This window comes from Chelonoidis abingdonii, chromosome 5 (assembly GCF_003597395.2).
Source record: "Chelonoidis abingdonii isolate Lonesome George chromosome 5, CheloAbing_2.0, whole genome shotgun sequence".
In the NCBI taxonomy this organism is placed as follows: domain Eukaryota; kingdom Metazoa; phylum Chordata; order Testudines; family Testudinidae; genus Chelonoidis; species Chelonoidis abingdonii.
Genome location: NC_133773.1, coordinates 88639456 through 88657984, shown reverse-complemented (window position 1 = coordinate 88657984; position 18529 = coordinate 88639456). Strand labels below are relative to the sequence as shown.

The 18529-nt window shown below is 40.9% G+C and overlaps 1 protein-coding gene across 1 annotated transcript in view; it reads right to left on the bottom strand.

The window, feature by feature from the left end:
- The window catches only part of MSR1 (macrophage scavenger receptor 1), a 28977-nt gene extending 11876 nt beyond the window's left edge, over positions 1-17101 (bottom strand). The window contains exons 1-4 of the mRNA XM_075066119.1: positions 16691-17101; positions 14000-14186; positions 13757-13762; positions 7347-7427 (exon numbers count right to left, since the gene is read on the bottom strand). Coding sequence (XP_074922220.1) covers positions 7347-7427; positions 13757-13762; positions 14000-14186; positions 16691-17101 — 685 coding nt within the window. The remainder of the gene's footprint in view (positions 1-7346; positions 7428-13756; positions 13763-13999; positions 14187-16690) is intronic.
- Positions 17102-18529: the final 1428 nt, after the last annotated feature.

Sequence of the window (18529 nt, the reverse complement as noted above, 5' to 3'; positions counted from 1 at the left end):
TCTTAATTGGCTCCAGGTGCCTTGATTAACCTGCAGCAACTGCCATTTGGTTACCAGGGTACTAGGGATTTGTTTAGCCTGGGGCTGACATACCTGTTTCTCAGTACTTTACTGTAGCCATCTGGCCTTGCCCCATCACATTACATATTGCAATAGTGCTACTACTTCCTCCTTTATTTCCTTTCTCCCCGTTTGGCCCTAAATCACTGTGTGCGTGTGTGAAGATAAAAAGACCTTTATTAGTAATAATATTTATGTGAAAAATCCATTGAGAGGGTCAAACAAGAGACTCTTCTGAAAGGAATATTTTTACTAGCTCTCAGGCCTTGAGTAAGGCAATCTAGTGCCCAAGGTACACCCCCACATAGCACTCACTGTGGTCCTGTCCCTATGGCCCTGATCCCACCAGGAAAAACTGTCTGCACAGCTATCAGGATGATACCACCAATCCTCTTAGAGGAGACTGGAGCTCCCTCCCTTCCCAGACCACCATTGCTTCTCTTTAGACAGGTTTCAGTCACTCCCAGAGAAGGATGACTTAGCTGTCACCCATCTATGCGAAAGACTCTGAGGGTGAGGACCAAGACAATACCACCACAGCACAGTCACACTGTTTGGTGGCATCAAAAGCTCTCCCACAGCTCCCCATAATTGATTCTTCTGCTCACATGGTGGAGGAGGAGCTTGGCATGGCAATAAGAGTGTGAAAAAACATCCCCCTCAGCACAGCAAGTTGCAGCGCTGTAAAGCACCAGTGTAAACAGTGCCCTAGTGCTGGGAGCTATGCCCCCTCATGGAGGTGGTTTCTTTAGAGCACTGGGAGACCACACAAGGCACATTAAAGCCTGCCATGGCAGCCTTGACTAGCCCTTAGTATCTTCGCTAACACCTCATTAGGCTGAATGGATGGTTCATACTTCACAGAGATATTTTTTTCTGGCTGTTTGTAGACTCAGACTTTTCTAGACCAGTGAAAAACTAGACATGATATTTTGATATAAAATAGTGATTTACACTGATGGAGATAAACTTCGGTTTGCAACCCAGGTAAAGCCACATTGGAGTAAATCTATATTAGTATGAACCATTGTAATAGTCTATACCTCTAGGTTCACCTCCTTTCCAGGACTATGATAAATGTAGTACAAAGTATGCCTTGTGAGAGATCATTTGAAAATTCATAATTTGCTGATCATTATTGTCCTGCTAAAATATGTATGGCAACATTGAATGTAAAGTTATAAGATTCCTCTTCATGGTATTACTAAGACATGTTCCTTATCTGGGAAAGCAGCCACAAACCAGTTCTCCAGAGACAAAAGGCCAGCCAATGCTTCAGTCAGGTGTCAACAAAATCAAATGGACCATCACCTGGCTAACTGGCCATTCTTTGGCAGGAAAGAGGAGGTGAGCAAAAATCTAAATCTTGACAAAGAAACAGCTGGGAGTTCCCATCCACAAAGAGTTTCTATCTCCTGAACCTCAGCTGGGATGATTCTCAAAGAAGACAAAGAACTATAAGAAGGGAGAAGAGACACTCCAAATGATCTCTCCCTTCTCTCTACCCTTGGCATCCACAATATCTGAGGGGGAAAAAGGAACTGGGGAAGGAATCCTGTCTGAAAGAAATTCAGCTAGTAAAACTGCTGAAAGATGTTGTGAGAGAGAGTCCTTTGCTTTGAATTCACTTAGCTTGTTAAGTTAACCATTAGTTGTGTTTCACTTTTTTTGTAACTAAACTTTACCAGTAATGAGGCATAAAAAAGTCAATCACTTAAAATCTATCTTTCTGTAGTTAATACATTTGTTTTACTGATTTATTTAAATCAGTATGTTTGGACTGAAATGTTTGAGAAATTCCATTTGGGATAGTAGGATCTGTGCGTATCATTTTCTATTAATAAAGTAACAGACTCTACATGAACATGGATTGTCTAGGAGTGAATGGGCAGTGCAAGACATACATTTCTGTGGAAAGTCTGACTGGAAATTTGCTGGTAGTGCTCTGAAGTGTAATTCAAGAGTGGCTGGCTATAGCATTCATACAACACAACTAGGAGTAACTTATATGCTGCAGGCTGTGTGTGAGCAGATCAGAAGTGGTAGCTCTGTAAAAGCAGGGTAAAAGTTCCCATGATGGAGAATTGAGGGGACACAGCTGTTCATCAGTCCAGATTACACCCTGGGTAATGTCACAACCGTATTTTACACCAGTGCAGCATGTCTACATTAGGGGGTTGGACTACACTAGCTAGTAAGCCTTTCCTGACCCCCCTATGGGTGCAATGCAATGATGTCTCCCTGAAGGCTTGTCAGTATTGGGTTGGGGAGAGTTTGCAGCAGTGGAGTTACACCACTAGCTAAGGGTTAGAAGTATAACATTTTTAAAAGAAAGTTTAGATACTGATGTCATCACATGACTCCAGAAGCCACAGGGACATGCTTGTAGTACCTGTGCTGTAATCCAGCCCTCTCAGACCTTCTTAGGCCTTGGGTAATTTCCACATGGTGTTTAGAAGGGGGGTTTAAGAGGAAAGGAGATTGCATGCAAAAACTGCTTTTTTTGCTAGATTTGATTTTTTAACAATTTGCAGCAACATGAAGACAAGGATTAGCAAAGCTTTATGAACCACTAGCATTTTCACATAAATTACATAGGTGCCAGAAGATGTCCACTTGTACCACAGCTCTGTTCTGAAAAAACAACTTGCAGTGGTTTCAGGTAATGCCTTTGTTTTCATCATTCAGTTAGAATACATACACTTATTAGAGCTCTCATTGAACTAGTGCAAGCATAAATAGCAGTGTAGTCACAATAAAACAAGTAGCAGCAGGGGATGGTTAGGGTTAGCCACTGGTTTGTGTTCAACATGGCTAAGCCGTGCCCCTGCTGCCCATGCTACAGTGGCTACGCTACTAATTATACCCAATGAGATGTGTACCCAAGCAGGGGAAATCACATCCCAGCTCATTGTGTAGATGTAGCCTAAAATAAAAAAAATAAGCTGACCCCCAAAATTAGCTGAAATATGTCAGAAATCCAAGAATACAATCATGTAGCACATACTACACTTGCTATCTATTTTCCTCTATTTGGAGATAAAGGGCCATCATTAAAATATGATTACAAATTCTTCTTTCACTAAATGAAGCATGACTCTGGCTGGTTCTAAGCAGGACTCTAAGGGGTTGGTAACAGAGTGCAAGAAGCCCTCTTCCTCTTGCGTGCACAATCTCAACCCTTGTGTTCCCTGAGCCTCCAAAAGGGGGAAAAGAAAGCTGAAGGTAGAGCTGTGGTCCTGGACCACATTCAACACCATCTAATGGAGATAGCCCCATGTAGAGGTGGGGAGCGCATGCCACCTATTTTCTAAGGATGTAGCAGACACTGCTCTGGTGCATTCTTTTGAGGACATTGGGCTTGCCTCAGGCGCAATACCTTTGGGAGCACCCACTGAGAGGTATGCCTTTTTAACCAGCCCCATCCATGTTGGCTTAACAGCAACAATCTACCTCCTAGACTTGTCCTGAGATTTAAGATTATCACATTTGTGTTCCCTTCCCTACCAGGGACTAGTGTAGCTCATATTTCCAGGAGGCTGTTCCTGTTTGCCATGTATCTTCTTTTCATCCAACAAAAACATATTTCAGGTACAGGAAGAGTACATTACTGTAAATATATTGGTACAATGCTGCTGTCAAGTAGTTGTATCATTAAACTGCATCAAATTGTTGGAATGACAACATCATAAATAAAAATGAGGGAAAGTTACATATCTAGAAAATGCAACTACAGATTTTGACAGTGGCTATCTTGAAGAAAAAAATAGAGATATAGGGAACAAGATCAACGAAACTCGACTACAAATTCAAAGCTCTCAGGCTGAGCACCCAAACCGTACCACAGACAGAGAATTTCAGTTTTTGGGGTTATCCTTAGTGTACAATAGTGATTTGGTTTCTTGTGGGTCTGATTTTCCTGAAGTTTCTACAATGAGTTAATTTAGATGTAAAACTTCTCAGGAACAGGGACAGCTATTGGTATTGCACGTTAAGGAAATTAAATGTAAAGACAAAAATGCATTCAAAATAACACTGTGACAAAAAATCCCCCAATGCAGAAATGTGGTTAACACTAGCCACATTTCCAAAACGTCTGCTTGAGAACTGCAAAAATAGGAATCCACAGTTAGCCTCCTAAATCCTTTCTAGGCAAAGTGACTTGATTTTCAAAAATGCTGAACATTCAGCAACCATCCTGTTGGTTCCATGCTGGAATGTATTTAAGGAGCAGCATTCTCAACTAAGTCCATATGATAATGGCTTGCATTGGTATTTAGTAAAGTAGTGCATAGTTTTATGTACAAATAAAAAAGTCATCAGCTTTCAAAAAATTAAAATAAAATAAATAAAAAGTTCAAAAGGCACGAAACAATTGTTCTGATTCTGTGTGTCTCCTTTTTTGGTTTGGCTCTTCCTTGCTTTTTTCTTTCTCCCTCTTCATTCTTTTGTTCTCCCTCTCCCCTTTTCTCTAATGTCCCTTTCCTTCACTGTGCTATTTGTCATCTCTTATGTAAAGTGACTTATTTTGGTGTGAAGGAAATAGTACCTAATTTATCATCGTCTACATGTAGTAAGGCAGGGCAGTCATTGATGCAGCACCTCCTGCTGGTCAGTCCAGAAATGAGCTCATCCAGCTCAGGAGCACCCTCCTTTGGCCGGTTTCTCACCCTCAGTTACCTGTCCTATTCTCTCCACCACCTCTGGCCCAAGTCCCTCCCAGACCCCAGTGTCCCTTACCCTGGGTTCTGCCCCACAGCAGTGCCCCCACACTCTGGGTCTCCCCTCCCAGGGGAACCCCAAACACCCCTATACCCACCTTACCTCAATGGCTACTGCCACTCATCATCTAGCCCCTTCTCTGAAGGGCATACTGCAGTCTGAAATGACCACTCATCACTGGCAAGGAGTTTGACCTGCTGCCTTTTCTTGGTCTGGCTGCCTCTCTGCAGCCCGGGTACCTCCTCAGGCCTTTGCTGCAAGTGCTCAGCCTGGGAGGTCACCTGGCCAGAGCTACTCAGTTCAGCCTGCCCTTTCCCTGTACTGCTCTGTCCAAAGTACTCCCTGTCTCTACCAAGCAGCTAGGTCCTTCTTGCTCCACTGCTGGACCAAGACTGACTTCCTTCTTCCCAGGAGCCTTTCTTATACTGGCTCAGCTGGACCCTGATTGGCTGCCTCAAGACCGCTCATGATTGGCTCCCTGGGACATCCTTTTCCCAGGGCTGTTTTTAACCCCTTCCAAACTGGAGTGGGGTGACTGCCCTGTTACACTACACAATTAATATAATTAAGTGTAATGCCATGATATGTATATACTTGTACTAAGTAACAGTGAACAGCTCAATGGAAAACTTTTAAAAACTGTCTAGGTTAATGGTATTAATTAAATTAATGTTAATTATACGTTTTAGTTAAAAAAGAAACATTTTCACAGCTTTAAAATGTCATTTAAGCCATGTTGTAGAATGCCAAATTTAGCTCAGAAAAAAAACTATAGCTAAAGTACATAACAGCAGAATGTATTGACAGTACTGCCAAGATGTGCTGAATTTGCTTTGTTCTTTCACTCAATGTTAGTATAAAGAAAGTCTCTGCTTTCTTCATTCCATATTTGGACTCTGTTTCCAAAATGATCTATGCAGTCACTTTTTAAAGCTGTGTTTCGCAGCTCTCTAAAAGCCTTTTCATCAAGCTAAAGGTACCAGTCCATATTTGGCTGTCAATTTTCAAATTTTAAAATGTTTCCTTTAAGCTAGAAGTGAGTTAAAAAAGGCTCAGAAATCCCCTTGAAATATTTTTTAAAAAAACATATGGGACTAAATTCAGAAGTGCTGAATAAGATGGTGTAACAGAGACTTCTTGGCTTTTGCTCTGACTACCATGTACTGCTAGACTCCCTTAGCTCTAGCTACACACTCTCATTTCACATGTCAGAGAGTTTATGTTGGTGAAATCGGCAGGAAGTCAAAAGAAAGTGTAAATTAAAGGAGAGTGTGGGCTCCTTTAACATATATATGCTTCACCTAAGAAGAAGCTCAGGTATTGGGGGGTGTCTGTTAGGAGTCAAAAGTGATCAAATTAAGAGTCAGTAGAACACATCACTACGGAGAAATAATGCAGAATGCTTTGATTAGACAAAAGGGTAAAAGATGCTGAATGTGGAAAGAGAGAAAAATTAGATTTCAGAAACTTTGGGTAAGCATCTGAACTACTCAAAACTGAAAGGATACAAGCAAGATCTTTGGAAGTCCACCTGTCATGTCTGCATTTTAGGAGGAGATAAAATGTAAATGTGTTCAAGATCTGAAGCAATACCTACAACTCAAAATGTTGCATCTACAACAGTCTTCAACTGCATCTGAGCACTGTATGTGTGGAAAGGAGCAGAGTGGAGACATTAATGGATGTATTCCACCCTATAACTAGGGCCAGTTGAGAGCTGGTTCTGACCTTAGCACACTTTAGAGTGGTCTCAGGGATGCTCTAAGGGCTTGTCTACATGATGTGTTAATCTGCACCAGTGGGGTATACATTCTAGTACACACCAATGTGTAGCATACTCACTGCCCTAGGTGGATCGTTCTGACACACACTAAAAATTTCTTAGTGGAGATTAACGCAGTACTGCTTGAACCACGACTACTTTAATGTATACTAGGGAACTTTTAGTGCATGCCAGAGGGTCCACATGGGTCAGTTAGTGCATGATATGATTGCATGGACTAGAATTTACACACCACTGGTGAGGACTAACACGCTGTATTGACAGGCCCTAAGTGGCATCTAGCTCTAGTGCACTTCAAAGAATGTTCCAGCAGTTTGGAATGACTGAAACACACACTAGTTATAGCCACAACTGTTTTCCATAGTCACATGGCTGATGTGCCCCTTACACAAAAGTCAAGAAGGGGTCAGTTGTCGTACAGGGGTCTTACATTGAGGAAATCCCCAAATAGCTGTTTAAGTTAGTCTTCTACCCACTTTGTGCTTCCAGAGTGGTGTAAATCAGATGGCTCAGGGCTGGAGTATGCCCCCTGATCTTTCTTTTTATAGTACCTTATAGTTTATAGCTGACTAGAGGAGGGGAAAACATTGTGCAATTAAGGGCCTTAGTTATTTTAGCATTGCCATCCATCCTGAGGAGAGAGAGATTTTTTCAGATGAATAATTAGGTCTGATCTTATCAAACAGTTCTGCTGGGATCATTTCAAAATCAGGCAGGACAAATTTCTCAACTTGAATGTCTTGTCTATACTGTTATTAATTGCTTGCTATGGTCACTATACCTGGAATTCCCTTTGATCGTTTTTGTCCAGGATTTCCAGGCTGACCTTGTCGTCCAATCTCCCCTTTGGCTCCAGGAAAACCTAGCAAAACCAGAGAAATGAATTAGTGCAAGTCTGAATATTACAGGACAAATTCACTGTTTGTACTCTCTATTATCTAAATCACTGATGAAGATATTGAGCGGAACCAGACCCAGAACTGATCCCTATAGGACCTCACTGGATATGCCCTTCCAACTCAACTGTGAATCACTGATAACTATTCTCTGGGAAAGGTTTTTCCATCAGGTTATGCACCCACCTTATAGTAGCTCCATCTAGGTTGTATTTCCCTAGTTTGTTTATGAGAAGGTCATGCAAGACAGTATCAGAAGCCTTACTAAAGTCAAGATATACCACGTCTACCACTCCCCTCCCCCTCAATCCACAAGGCTTGTTATACTGTCAGAGAAAGCTATCGGGCTGGTTTGACATGATTTCTTTTTGACAAATCCATGCTGACTGTTACTTATCATCTTATAATCTTCTCGATGTTTGTATCAGACTTGCCTGCTATTTCAGATTGCATTATAGCCATTTCTGGTCATTAGTTTACAACCACGTTTGTTTCTATAACTTCCTTCTTCTTTAATGTTTTTTACCAGTGCAAACCATCAGATAACTCTGTGCCCCCCTCCCCATTTAAGAGGCTTAAAAAGTTCATTTTCACACTTCATTTAGAGGAATCTCTTTTCTCTTGCCCCTCATCTTCCAAAAAAACAAACCTAAACAAACAAAAACAAGAGGTAAAATGTTGGTGCTCTTCATTTTGCAAATTTATATTTTAGGCACAGCTGAAGAAGATGCTCCCAAGATAAAACCACTTGCAAGTTGTAACACACACTGAGCTCTTATGGTTGAGTTATAAAGCTTTGATGATAGTAGTTTATAATGGAAATACTGATCCTTCATAATAGCAAAGGTTGTGGACTTTGATATAATACTGGTTACTTCCCTGGCTTATGACATTAATGCACTATTGTCAAGATCCACAGAGGTGCAGTCAAGTAGACTGACTCTTCAGGATAAAGCTCATCTGGCAGAATATTCAAGGACAAGGCATCCCCATAGATAGGCTTTCTAATTTAAAACTCAGCTGATGCATTGGTTTCTTAAGCAAAATGATCAGAAGGACAGTCAGGAACCAAACTCCTGCTTTTCATTGAAAACAAATTGTTTTTCTAATTAAACTTGGACTGGTCAATACATTGATCAAGGATGGATAGAGATTTACGTAATCAAAGATGATGAAAATAATTTAGTGCTACATATTTGGGCTTTTTCTAGCTTCATGAGACAATATGCAAGGTAAAAATCACATCATCCTGTATACAGTCCTCGCTATGAAACACTACCCAGGGTTTTTGTGACACTTATGAGGAATTAAGAGCCAATTATTTTATTCACTGTCCTCTCTTATTCTTTTAGAAGGGAATAATCTTTCCCTTTATCTTCTTTAATTTCTAAAGTTTATTAATTATGCTACAGATTTTAGCAAATAAAGCATATAGAAAAATGGTAAAAACCAAGACCACTTACAAATAAACTACATAGAGTTGCTGACAGCAAAGGTTAAAGTGAATTTGTAGTCTACTCAGCATTTAAATTCACATTCAGTGAGTTGAAACAGATCTATTTCAGTACACCATATTACTAGAGAAATAGTAACTAGAGTCTATCTGATATTTATTTAGTATATTTCTCAGAATCTGTTGGGTTTTCTTTTAAATGCACACACACACACACAAACACACACACACACCCGTAGCCTATTGGCAATTTTTGTTTGTTTTTGTGTTTTTAAAATGAAATGATTTGTCTTCATCTAAAACAAAAAAAATAAGCAAAGTCAAGTGTTCAGTATGTCATAGATACCACCAACATACAGTTATCAGCCTGGTTGCACCAGTTATTAGGCAGCTGGGAAGGTTGTTCAGCAAGTGATATGAACTAGATCCATATAAAATGGTTCATATTTTCTGAATTTAAAGCAAATCTTTTCTGTACAGAAGGGTTTAGATTCGATCAAATAAACTTTTACCTGGCTCCGCACGATTGTAAACATGACTTTACTGAGTATACAATACGTGTACCTTGTTCCCAGTATTATTCATTATATGACAGCCAACATACCTCTCAGTCAATGAGCATTTTCTACAGCAGGGGTCAGCAACTTTTCAGAAGTAGTGTGCCGAGTCTTCATTTATTCACTCTAATTTAAGGTTTCACGTGCCAGTAATACATTTTAATGTTTTTCTAAGGTCTCTTTCTATAAGTCTATAATATATAACTAAACTATTGTTGTATGTAAAGTAAATAAGGTTTTTAAAATGTTTAAGAAGCTTCATTCAAAATTAAATTAAATGCAGAGCCTCCCAGACAGGTGGCCAGGACCCAGTCAGTGTGAGTGCCACTGAAAACAGTTGTGTGCCACCTTTGCATGCATGCCATAGGTTGCCTCCCCCTGTTCTACACCTTGATCTCCTGAACCTTTATCACCTTTAAAAGAATTGACATATACACCATTACTGTAAATCATGAATTCTAAAGGATAGGCTTATCATTTTTCATTAGCGAGTATTCAGAAAAAGATCAATCTGTCATTGTGGTGGTTCAAACACTGCTACATTGATAGGGATACTACTGCATGCAAGTGATAGAAAACTAAGGCCTGGTCTACACTATGCGTTTAAACCAATTTAGCAGCGTTAAACGATTAACGCTGTACCCGTCCACACTACAAGACCCTTTATATCGATATAAAGGGCTCTTTAAATCGTTTCTGTACTCTCCCCGATGAGAGGTAGTGCTAAATAGGTATTACCATATCGGTTAGGGTTAGTGTGCTGCAAATCGACGGTATTGGCCTCCGGGCAGTATCCCACAGTGCACTACTGTGACCGCTCTGGACACAATCTGAACTTGGATGCAGTGGCCAGAAACAGGAAAACCCCACGAAATTTGATTTTCATTTCCGTTTGCCCAGCGTGGAGCTCTGATCAGCACAGATGGCAATGCAGTCCAAATCCAAAAGAGCTCCACATGGACCGTACGGCAGATACTGGATTGATCGCTGTATGGGGAACAAAATCTGTTCTATCAAAGCTCCATTACGAAGACGAAATGCCAAAGCATGTGAAAAAAAATCTCAGGCTACACAGTGCTGCATGACAAGCGTAACGGAAGCCAGAGACTCAAATGGACGCTCATGGAGGGAGGGAGCGGGTACTGAGGACTCCAGCTATCCACAGACCCACGCAGTCTCCGAAAATATTTGCATTCTTGGCTGAGCTCCCAATGCCGTAGGTTCAAACACATGCTGGTGTAGTTGAGGGATAGCTCGTCAATTTACTCCCCTCCACGTGAAAGAAAAGGAAAGAAATTGTTTCTGACTTCTTTCAACGTCACCTATGTCTAACTGAATGCTGCTGGTAGACGTGACGCGCCAGCAGTGAAGAGCAGTATCCACTCTCTCCCCTGCCTAGTGGCAGATGGTGCAGTAGGACTGGTAGCCGTCCTTGTATTCACCCGTGAGTGCTCCTGGCTGGCTTCAGTGAGGCTGGCTGGGGCGCCTGGGTGAAAATGGAATGACTCCTAGTAATTCCCAGTAGATGGTACAGAACGGCTGGTAACCGTCTTCATCATAGCAACTGGGCTGAGCTCCATCAGCCCCTCCTTTCCTGTGTAAAGAAAAAGATTCTGTCCTGCCTGGACTCTCATAGCAGTGGCATGCTGGCTTCTCTCCCCGCACTGCTTAAGTCCTGTCTGGACTGTCATAGCACCAGAGGCTGCCTCTCCCTCATTTTATCTCACTAACAACTCAGTGTTTCTATCCTGCATTCTTTATAACTTCAGACACAAATGGGGGTGACCCGCCATGGTGCCCAGGAAGGTTGGGGGAGATAGGGAAGCAACGGTGGGTTGTTGCAGGGCACCCCCCGTGAATGGCATGTAGCTCATCATTTCGCGGGATCTGATACGGGCAGCTGTGCTCTCTGTACACTGGTTCTCTAGTAACTTGCCCATATCTAGCAGGACTGACTCTATTTTTAGAAACCAAAGGAGAGATTGACTGTATCTCCAGTTTTTGCCGGTTGCCCCGGCGGCGCCCTCGTGATGGAGGCGTCGGATGATACCGCTGGGTTCTCGGTGGTAAACGCGTCACAGGCAAGTACACCGCTAAACAGACAGAACAACTGATAACATCTCTGCTTCATGCAAAAGCAAATGAATGCTGCTGGGTAGCGCTGGAGTATCGCCTCTGTCCACAGCATCCAGTACACATACGGTGACTGTAAAAAAAAAAAAAGCTGAACAGGCTCCATGGTTGCTTGCGCTATGGCATGTGCCAGGGCAATCCAGGGAAAAAGGGAGTGAAATGATTGTCTGCCATTGCTTTCCCGGAGGAAGGAATGACTGGCGACATTTACCCAGAACCACACGCGACAATGATTTTGCCCCATCAGCCACTGGGCTCTCAACCAAGAATTCTAAGGAGCGAGGGAGACTGCAGGAATAGCTATCCACAGTGCAACGCTGCGGAAATCGACGCTAGCCTCGGACCATGGACACTGCCGAATTAATGTGCTTAGTGTGGCCGCGTGCACTCGACTTTATACAATCTGTTTTATAAAACCGGTTTATGTAAAATCAGAATAATCCCATAGTGTAGACATACCCTAAGTATAGCCCCCATTTAGGACGCTTAACCAAAGACCTAGAGGTTGGAGTTAATTCCTGAAACACAGAAAGTCATGTTTGGGTGGAATGCACAGGAAAGGAACTAACGGTGAGAGAAGAAGATGAAAAGGAAACAGCATAGCTACTTTATGTCATAGCAATATTCAAAGCAACATATAAGAATGTATTTATTAGAATAATGCCTAAAGAATTCAACAGAAAGGATATAATAAAAAGGAGGAAAACAACTACACGATCTTTGAAACATACTTTACTCCACTGTAAATGGTCAGGTTTCTTTCTAAAAGTATAAACTGCTTAGCTGTCAAAGAATGGGGAAGATAATTACTTTTTTATCATATGTTTTCAGCGTAAAATCTGATACTTTGTGTAAATCAACTGCAATAATATATATATCTTGCTCCATAATATACACATACCTTTACTTCTGTTTAGGTTTATTTTCTCTGTTTTTGAAGACTAAATCAACCCTGCAGTTTACTATTGTGAACCTGCAGCTTGCAATGTCAAATGCACATTCTCACACTGGTTCCAATAAGAACCAGTCTAATTTCTTTAATTCTCTAACAGTGTCAACATCATTGCAGGACCTTGTTATGGCATTTGACATAACCAACCAGAGCAATGCAAAACATCTGCAATTCTAAACATTACCATTAGATGGGTACATTGTATATTATTCATGTGAGTGTTACACCATAATAGGTGGTTTTGTTACAAGAAGAAACATGAAACAGAGATTTGGATTTTTTTTTTAACTGAAAAATTTTAAGTATTTTCCTTTTGTTTCAGTGAGAATTTGAAAATAAAGTTTGATCTCATGAGAAAATAGTCTGGAAAAATGTTTATTTTTTCTGCTTGTTGTCTTATCATGCTTTCATTTACTTCTTGATAATTTTCTAGCTTTTTCACAATAATTGTCTCTCTCAAGAACAATCAGCCTATAGACCTGATGTGACAATTATTCTCACCATCTTCATTTGGAGTTATGGGAAGTAAAGTTAAAGGAATGTGCAGTCCAATGTGTGCCTTTAATTTCATTTTTAATCTGCCAATTTAATTGTATAACTTTCCATTTTTTCAAGACTAATGCTCTCTGAAAGATAATTAAGTATAAAATTGAGAAAAAAAATCCAGATAGCCCTGGACATTTAATTCCCTTGGCAAATAGATAGAATGACATTTAGGTCATTATCCTGCACTGAAGATCATATGGGTGGATCTCCATTGAAGTCAAAGGGTTTCTGCCAAGTTTCAGGCGTTAGTGCATGAAGTTCTCAGTGCAGAATCTGGCCTTCAGCAATCTATGAGCCTAACTCATCACAGTGATGTTCCAGCTTTTTCTTGTTGTAACACCATTGAAATCAAAGGATTTACACATATGTAAAACTGGAGGAACACAATAGCAAATCAGTGAGCTTCTCAAAAAGAACAGACATTTATATAAATAATAGCATCTCATGAATCAGCTTAAGGCTTAGCAATGCTCATGCTTCAGGGTTCACCAGCAAGGATGAGGAATGAATTTACCCCTATAAAGTAGTATTGCCTCATTCGGCAAATATGAAGTTTCCATCATAAGCCACTGTTGGAATCAGAAGACTGGATTAGATGAACCATTGTTCTGTTTTGCTACAGTAATTCTAATCTTGCTAATAATTATTACCTACTTGAACCTGTAAACACAAATGAGCATAACCCTAAATTCATTAAAAAGTGTTTGCAGGATTGGAATCTATGGGAATTGACATTGCTTGAGAAATATGTCCTCTATTTACCACCATAGCACTTACAGGATCAGCAGTTACAGTGACAGTTTCCCTAATCTGTTTAAACCCTGTCCTTTCTTGCCACTTATGATAACTTTTACATATTTTTAACCCAGTCTCATTACAAGAACCACCAGAAATTACCTTGCACTAATGTAATATTCCTTAATGCTACTGAGTGCTCCCAGTCTTTTAATCTGAGGTCATCTGTGATATTATTCAAAAGTTTCACTTCACCTTTAATGTCCTGCTCCAGATTGCTTTGTTGTTGTTTTATGGTAACAATGGTTGCTGATATGTTGTACCAATGATCCCACAGGTTTGTGATAGCCTGTAAAATATATTAGCATCATTAGGTATTTCATTCTAACACTGATGGTCCAAGACTTTACTCATTTGAGTAATCCCTTTTAATTTTTTTTATATTGTTTGGGATAGACATGGCAAATAAAGAAAAGTGAGAAAAGAATCTGCCTGGGAGTAAATCAATTATGCCAATGAGAAAAGACCACTCCCCTGAGCAAGGTTTCACAAGAACATTATCAAATTATTTCAAACTCTTAGTAGACTATGTCAGCTTCTTTCCAACTTGACGGAGGTAGCCAAGATACACAATGCAAGGTGGATGGGCTTTTCAGAAGTGCTCAGTGTTGGTCTTACTCTGCTCCCATTGAGGTCTGTCTAGGTTGCAAAATGCCAAATAAAACTAGGGCTCAGTTCTTCCAGCCTCTCTCATGTAGAGTAGTACTTTTTTTTTTCCAAGCACAGCAGCTTTGTGCCATCCCTACTCTGTGGAGGGGGCATTTTGGGGAAAAGGGAGTATTTGAGTATGTCTACACTGCAATTAAAAACTTGCGACTGGCCTGAGTCAGTTGACTCAGGTTAAGGGGCTCTGGCTAAGAGAACATTTAATTGTGGTATAGATGTTCTGGCTCCAAGCTTTGGGACCCTCCCACCTCATAAGGTCCTAGAGATTCATCCCAAGCCTGAATCTGAATGTCTACACCAGAGTTAAACAGCCCCTTAGCCCAAGTCTCATGAGCCTAAGTCAGTTGGCACAGGCCAGCTGTATTTTTTAAAGGCAGCATAGACATACCCTCTATGTCCTTGTGATCCTCAGCTGCTTTAAGTTATGCTAGGGATCAGCTCATTCTCCTGGGAGGCTCTCGAACAGAAGGAATGCAAAGCTGCCTAAAAGCCCCACCCACTGTTTAGTTGCACTGAATGTATCCTGGCCAGCTGAGGTTTTTGCCCAGGAAGCAGAAAATGATTGTGAAGTGTTACCATTACAATTTTGCAGCATTTTGCATTCATTTCGCACATGGGTGGATAACTAATTTAGAATGTGGTCCTTGGTTTTTAACACTTAGGGCTTGGCTACACTCACACTTTACAGCACTGCAACTTTCGCGCTCAGGGGTGTGAAAAAACACTCCCCTTAGCGCTGCAAGATACAGCGCTGTAAAGCGTCAGTGTAATCAGGGCGGCAGCACTGGGAACATGGCTCCCAGCGCTGCACGCTACACCCATAAAGGATGTGGTTTATGTGCACTGCTGGGAGAGCTCTCTCCCAGCGCTGCCGCTCCGACCACACTCACACTTCAAAGCGCTGCCGCGGCAGCTCTCTGAAATTCCAAGTGTAGCCATACCCTTAGTTAAGTACAGTACCTGCATGGTTATGCTTGAAAATTGGCTGCAGAAAGAAGGGTACGTTATATTTGTCTAAAAGAAATAGTTATGACTGATTGTTTATTATATTGATTAGTGTACACAACTATAGTCACTAGTAAGAGTCTCTGGGTACATTTTTTCCAAACTGCCTAAGTAACTTGGAAGAAGAATTGGGTGAAATTTTTTGGCCAATACCTTTTTTCCTCTGAAACATGCAGATTTGGATTGACTGAAACATTTAGTGAATTCAAGTCCATTTCACTGAATTAACTCAGCTGAAAAAACAAACAAAAGTTCTGGAAAAAAAAATCTTGTTCTGACATTTTTTAAACAAAATGTTTATTTTTTTATTTGAAATGACTTTTCACTTTGAAATTTAATTCACTTTTATTTTAAAAAACTTTTTAAAAGCTTGAAAATGAAGCAAGATTCTTCCTTTCAGGTAAATAATATGTTTTGTTTGCCCTCAAATATATATTATTTCAAATTTTCAGTTTGCCAAAAATTTTAAAACAGTTTCATTTTGGTTTAACCCAAAATGTATTTTTTTTAAATTTTCCATCAGTTATTTGCAAAGCTCTACTTCGCAACCTAAGTCTCATTGACAAAAGTTATTTAGGCATTTAGAAAGCTATGTCCCGTTGACTTTCAATGAGACTTACTCTCCTAAGGGACAGATTTTCAAAGGTATTTATTAATGCACCTAAAGATGCAGATAGATGCCTAGCAGGATTTTTAAAGCCTAAATCCCATTTGGATGTAAGTAAATGAACAAAATGTTAACCCACCAACATGATCTCTTTGGGACAGGGCGATTTTTCAAAAGGGCATCCTTCCTTTTGTGGATGAAAATTAGGATAATTGCACTAATTATCTCATGGTCAGGTGCAAATCAGGTAAGCAGAAAGAGGTCTAGGTTGTCTGATTTGCATATGTAGTTCATTTTCTTGCTGCAAAAATATGAGAATGAATTTTGTAGGTATAAATTGCACTTGCAGAAAGAAAAGCTGTTCCTTCTGCCCTTCTGAAAATGTATTTCAAAATAACTCATAAGAACAACAATCTGACCATCTACAAGGCAAAGCTATTACCTTTTCTTTGCCAGTGGATGGGGGATCTTATCAATGCCTTAAATCTTGTGACAAAATCAATGTAGCTTCCTACCTCTTGCTGTTTAAGGAACTCTCCTGTGTATTTATTGTTCTTGTCTTCTGCAGCAGACTGAACATCAGCTAATGTCAAATTCAGAAACCTAAATGAGATCTGAACATCTTCTATCAGCCTCCGAAAAACTTGCATTGCTAAGGCTGAGGTATTAATCTGAAGGCCAACCTCCCAGAGCTTTTGTTCAGTTGCTGTGCTTAGATTTTGGAAATGCTCTGACTTTTGGTGAAGGTTAGTTTTCAGCTCTGAAATCTCTTTGACAATTTGATGTAAAGCTTCAGTGTGAGTTATGATGATTTTTCTCTGCTCTTCTTTTCCTTCTCTTGCTTTGCCAGGAGAATCTCCATTGAAGCACTGTTGTATATTATTCTCACTAACTAGATTAGTGTCATTCTTCAGGTTCTTTTCCATCTCGGATATGTGAACTGAATAAAGATCCAAGTGAAAATACAACTGTTATTGCTAGGTTCTTCAATTATTTAATTACACAGGGTTCTGAGATAATGAAATCAATAGATTAAGTATCAAGACTGTATAATTTGTTCTTAAAGAAGTTATCCAGGACCTCAGCATTCCTCATATTATGGGTTAAGATTACTTTGTTCCCACAGAATTGGCATGGCTTGTGAGACGATAAAAAATTTAAAGTAACTGTATTGTAAGAGAACCACACAGACCTTTCTGAGTGTAATCTTATTGTTACCCTGGTCCTTTCCCTCTATCTTTTTTTTGCCCATCAGTGACCTAATTTATAGTTTTGTACTTGTTCTAAAACTTCTATCCTGCAAGGAGCTCCACACAGGGCCATGGTAATAACCGACCAGGGAGTCCAGGCCACCCTGTCCTGGGTAGTGTGCCCTGGGGGCAAGGACATGGGCCAGGGGCTGCTCTCAGGCCCACCGGCTGCTCTCAGGCCCACCAACCCCCCACCCAGGAGAGCTGGAGGGTCCAGAGCACCCCATAGAAGTCTAGACTCCCTGTGCAGCTCTTACCATGGTCCAGCTCCAGCTTCCAGCCTGGCTAGGGGGCAGAGGCTCAGGGCAAAGAGGAGGAGCAGGACTGGAGCCATTAAGAGGGACCAAGCCTCATTATAAGGGGTGAGTAAGACCCACCTCAGTTCCCCCACTGTGAAGAGGTTGGCACTGTGATCATCGGCTCCCCTGCTGTGAAGCGCAGCCTCTGGCTACACTACACTGTACTTGCCTCAGGCTTGCAGTTTTGGGGGGGCAACATGGCCATCTGCCTCACAAATTATGCCCATATTAAAAAATGGGCAGGCATGGACCCTTTAGTCCCCTTGGTTTTGACACTCCTGCCAGAGAGTTTCTCTCTCTCTTTGGCCCAATTAATATTTAATCATTATACAAAGTGGAACAGCTTCAACAGGAGGGACTGAGAGAAAGATTTTACAGTCTGATAGGACACTAACTTGCAATGTTCAAATTCATAAGGCACAATATTTTTCACAGTGATTAACTACTGGAAGAAACTACCAAGGAAAGTGGTGATTTGAACACATCAAACGATGGAAAAACCAAGACTGGATGCTTTTCTGGAAGATATGCTTTAGTCAAACACAACTTATTGGATTCAATACAAGAGTAACTGTATGAAAACTCAATGACTTCTGCACACAGGGGTCAGCCTTGATGATCTAATGATCCCTTCTGGTTTTAAAATCTATGAAATTATGAGAACTGCTCACTGGAAACAGGGCCAACTCTAACTTTTTTGCCACCCCAAGTAAAAAGAAGAGTGCCGCCCTGCCGTACCTCCCCCCCCCGTGAGCGTCAAGTCCCTGCCCCCTCGCCGCGCCCCCGCACCTTCTCTGAGCACCGC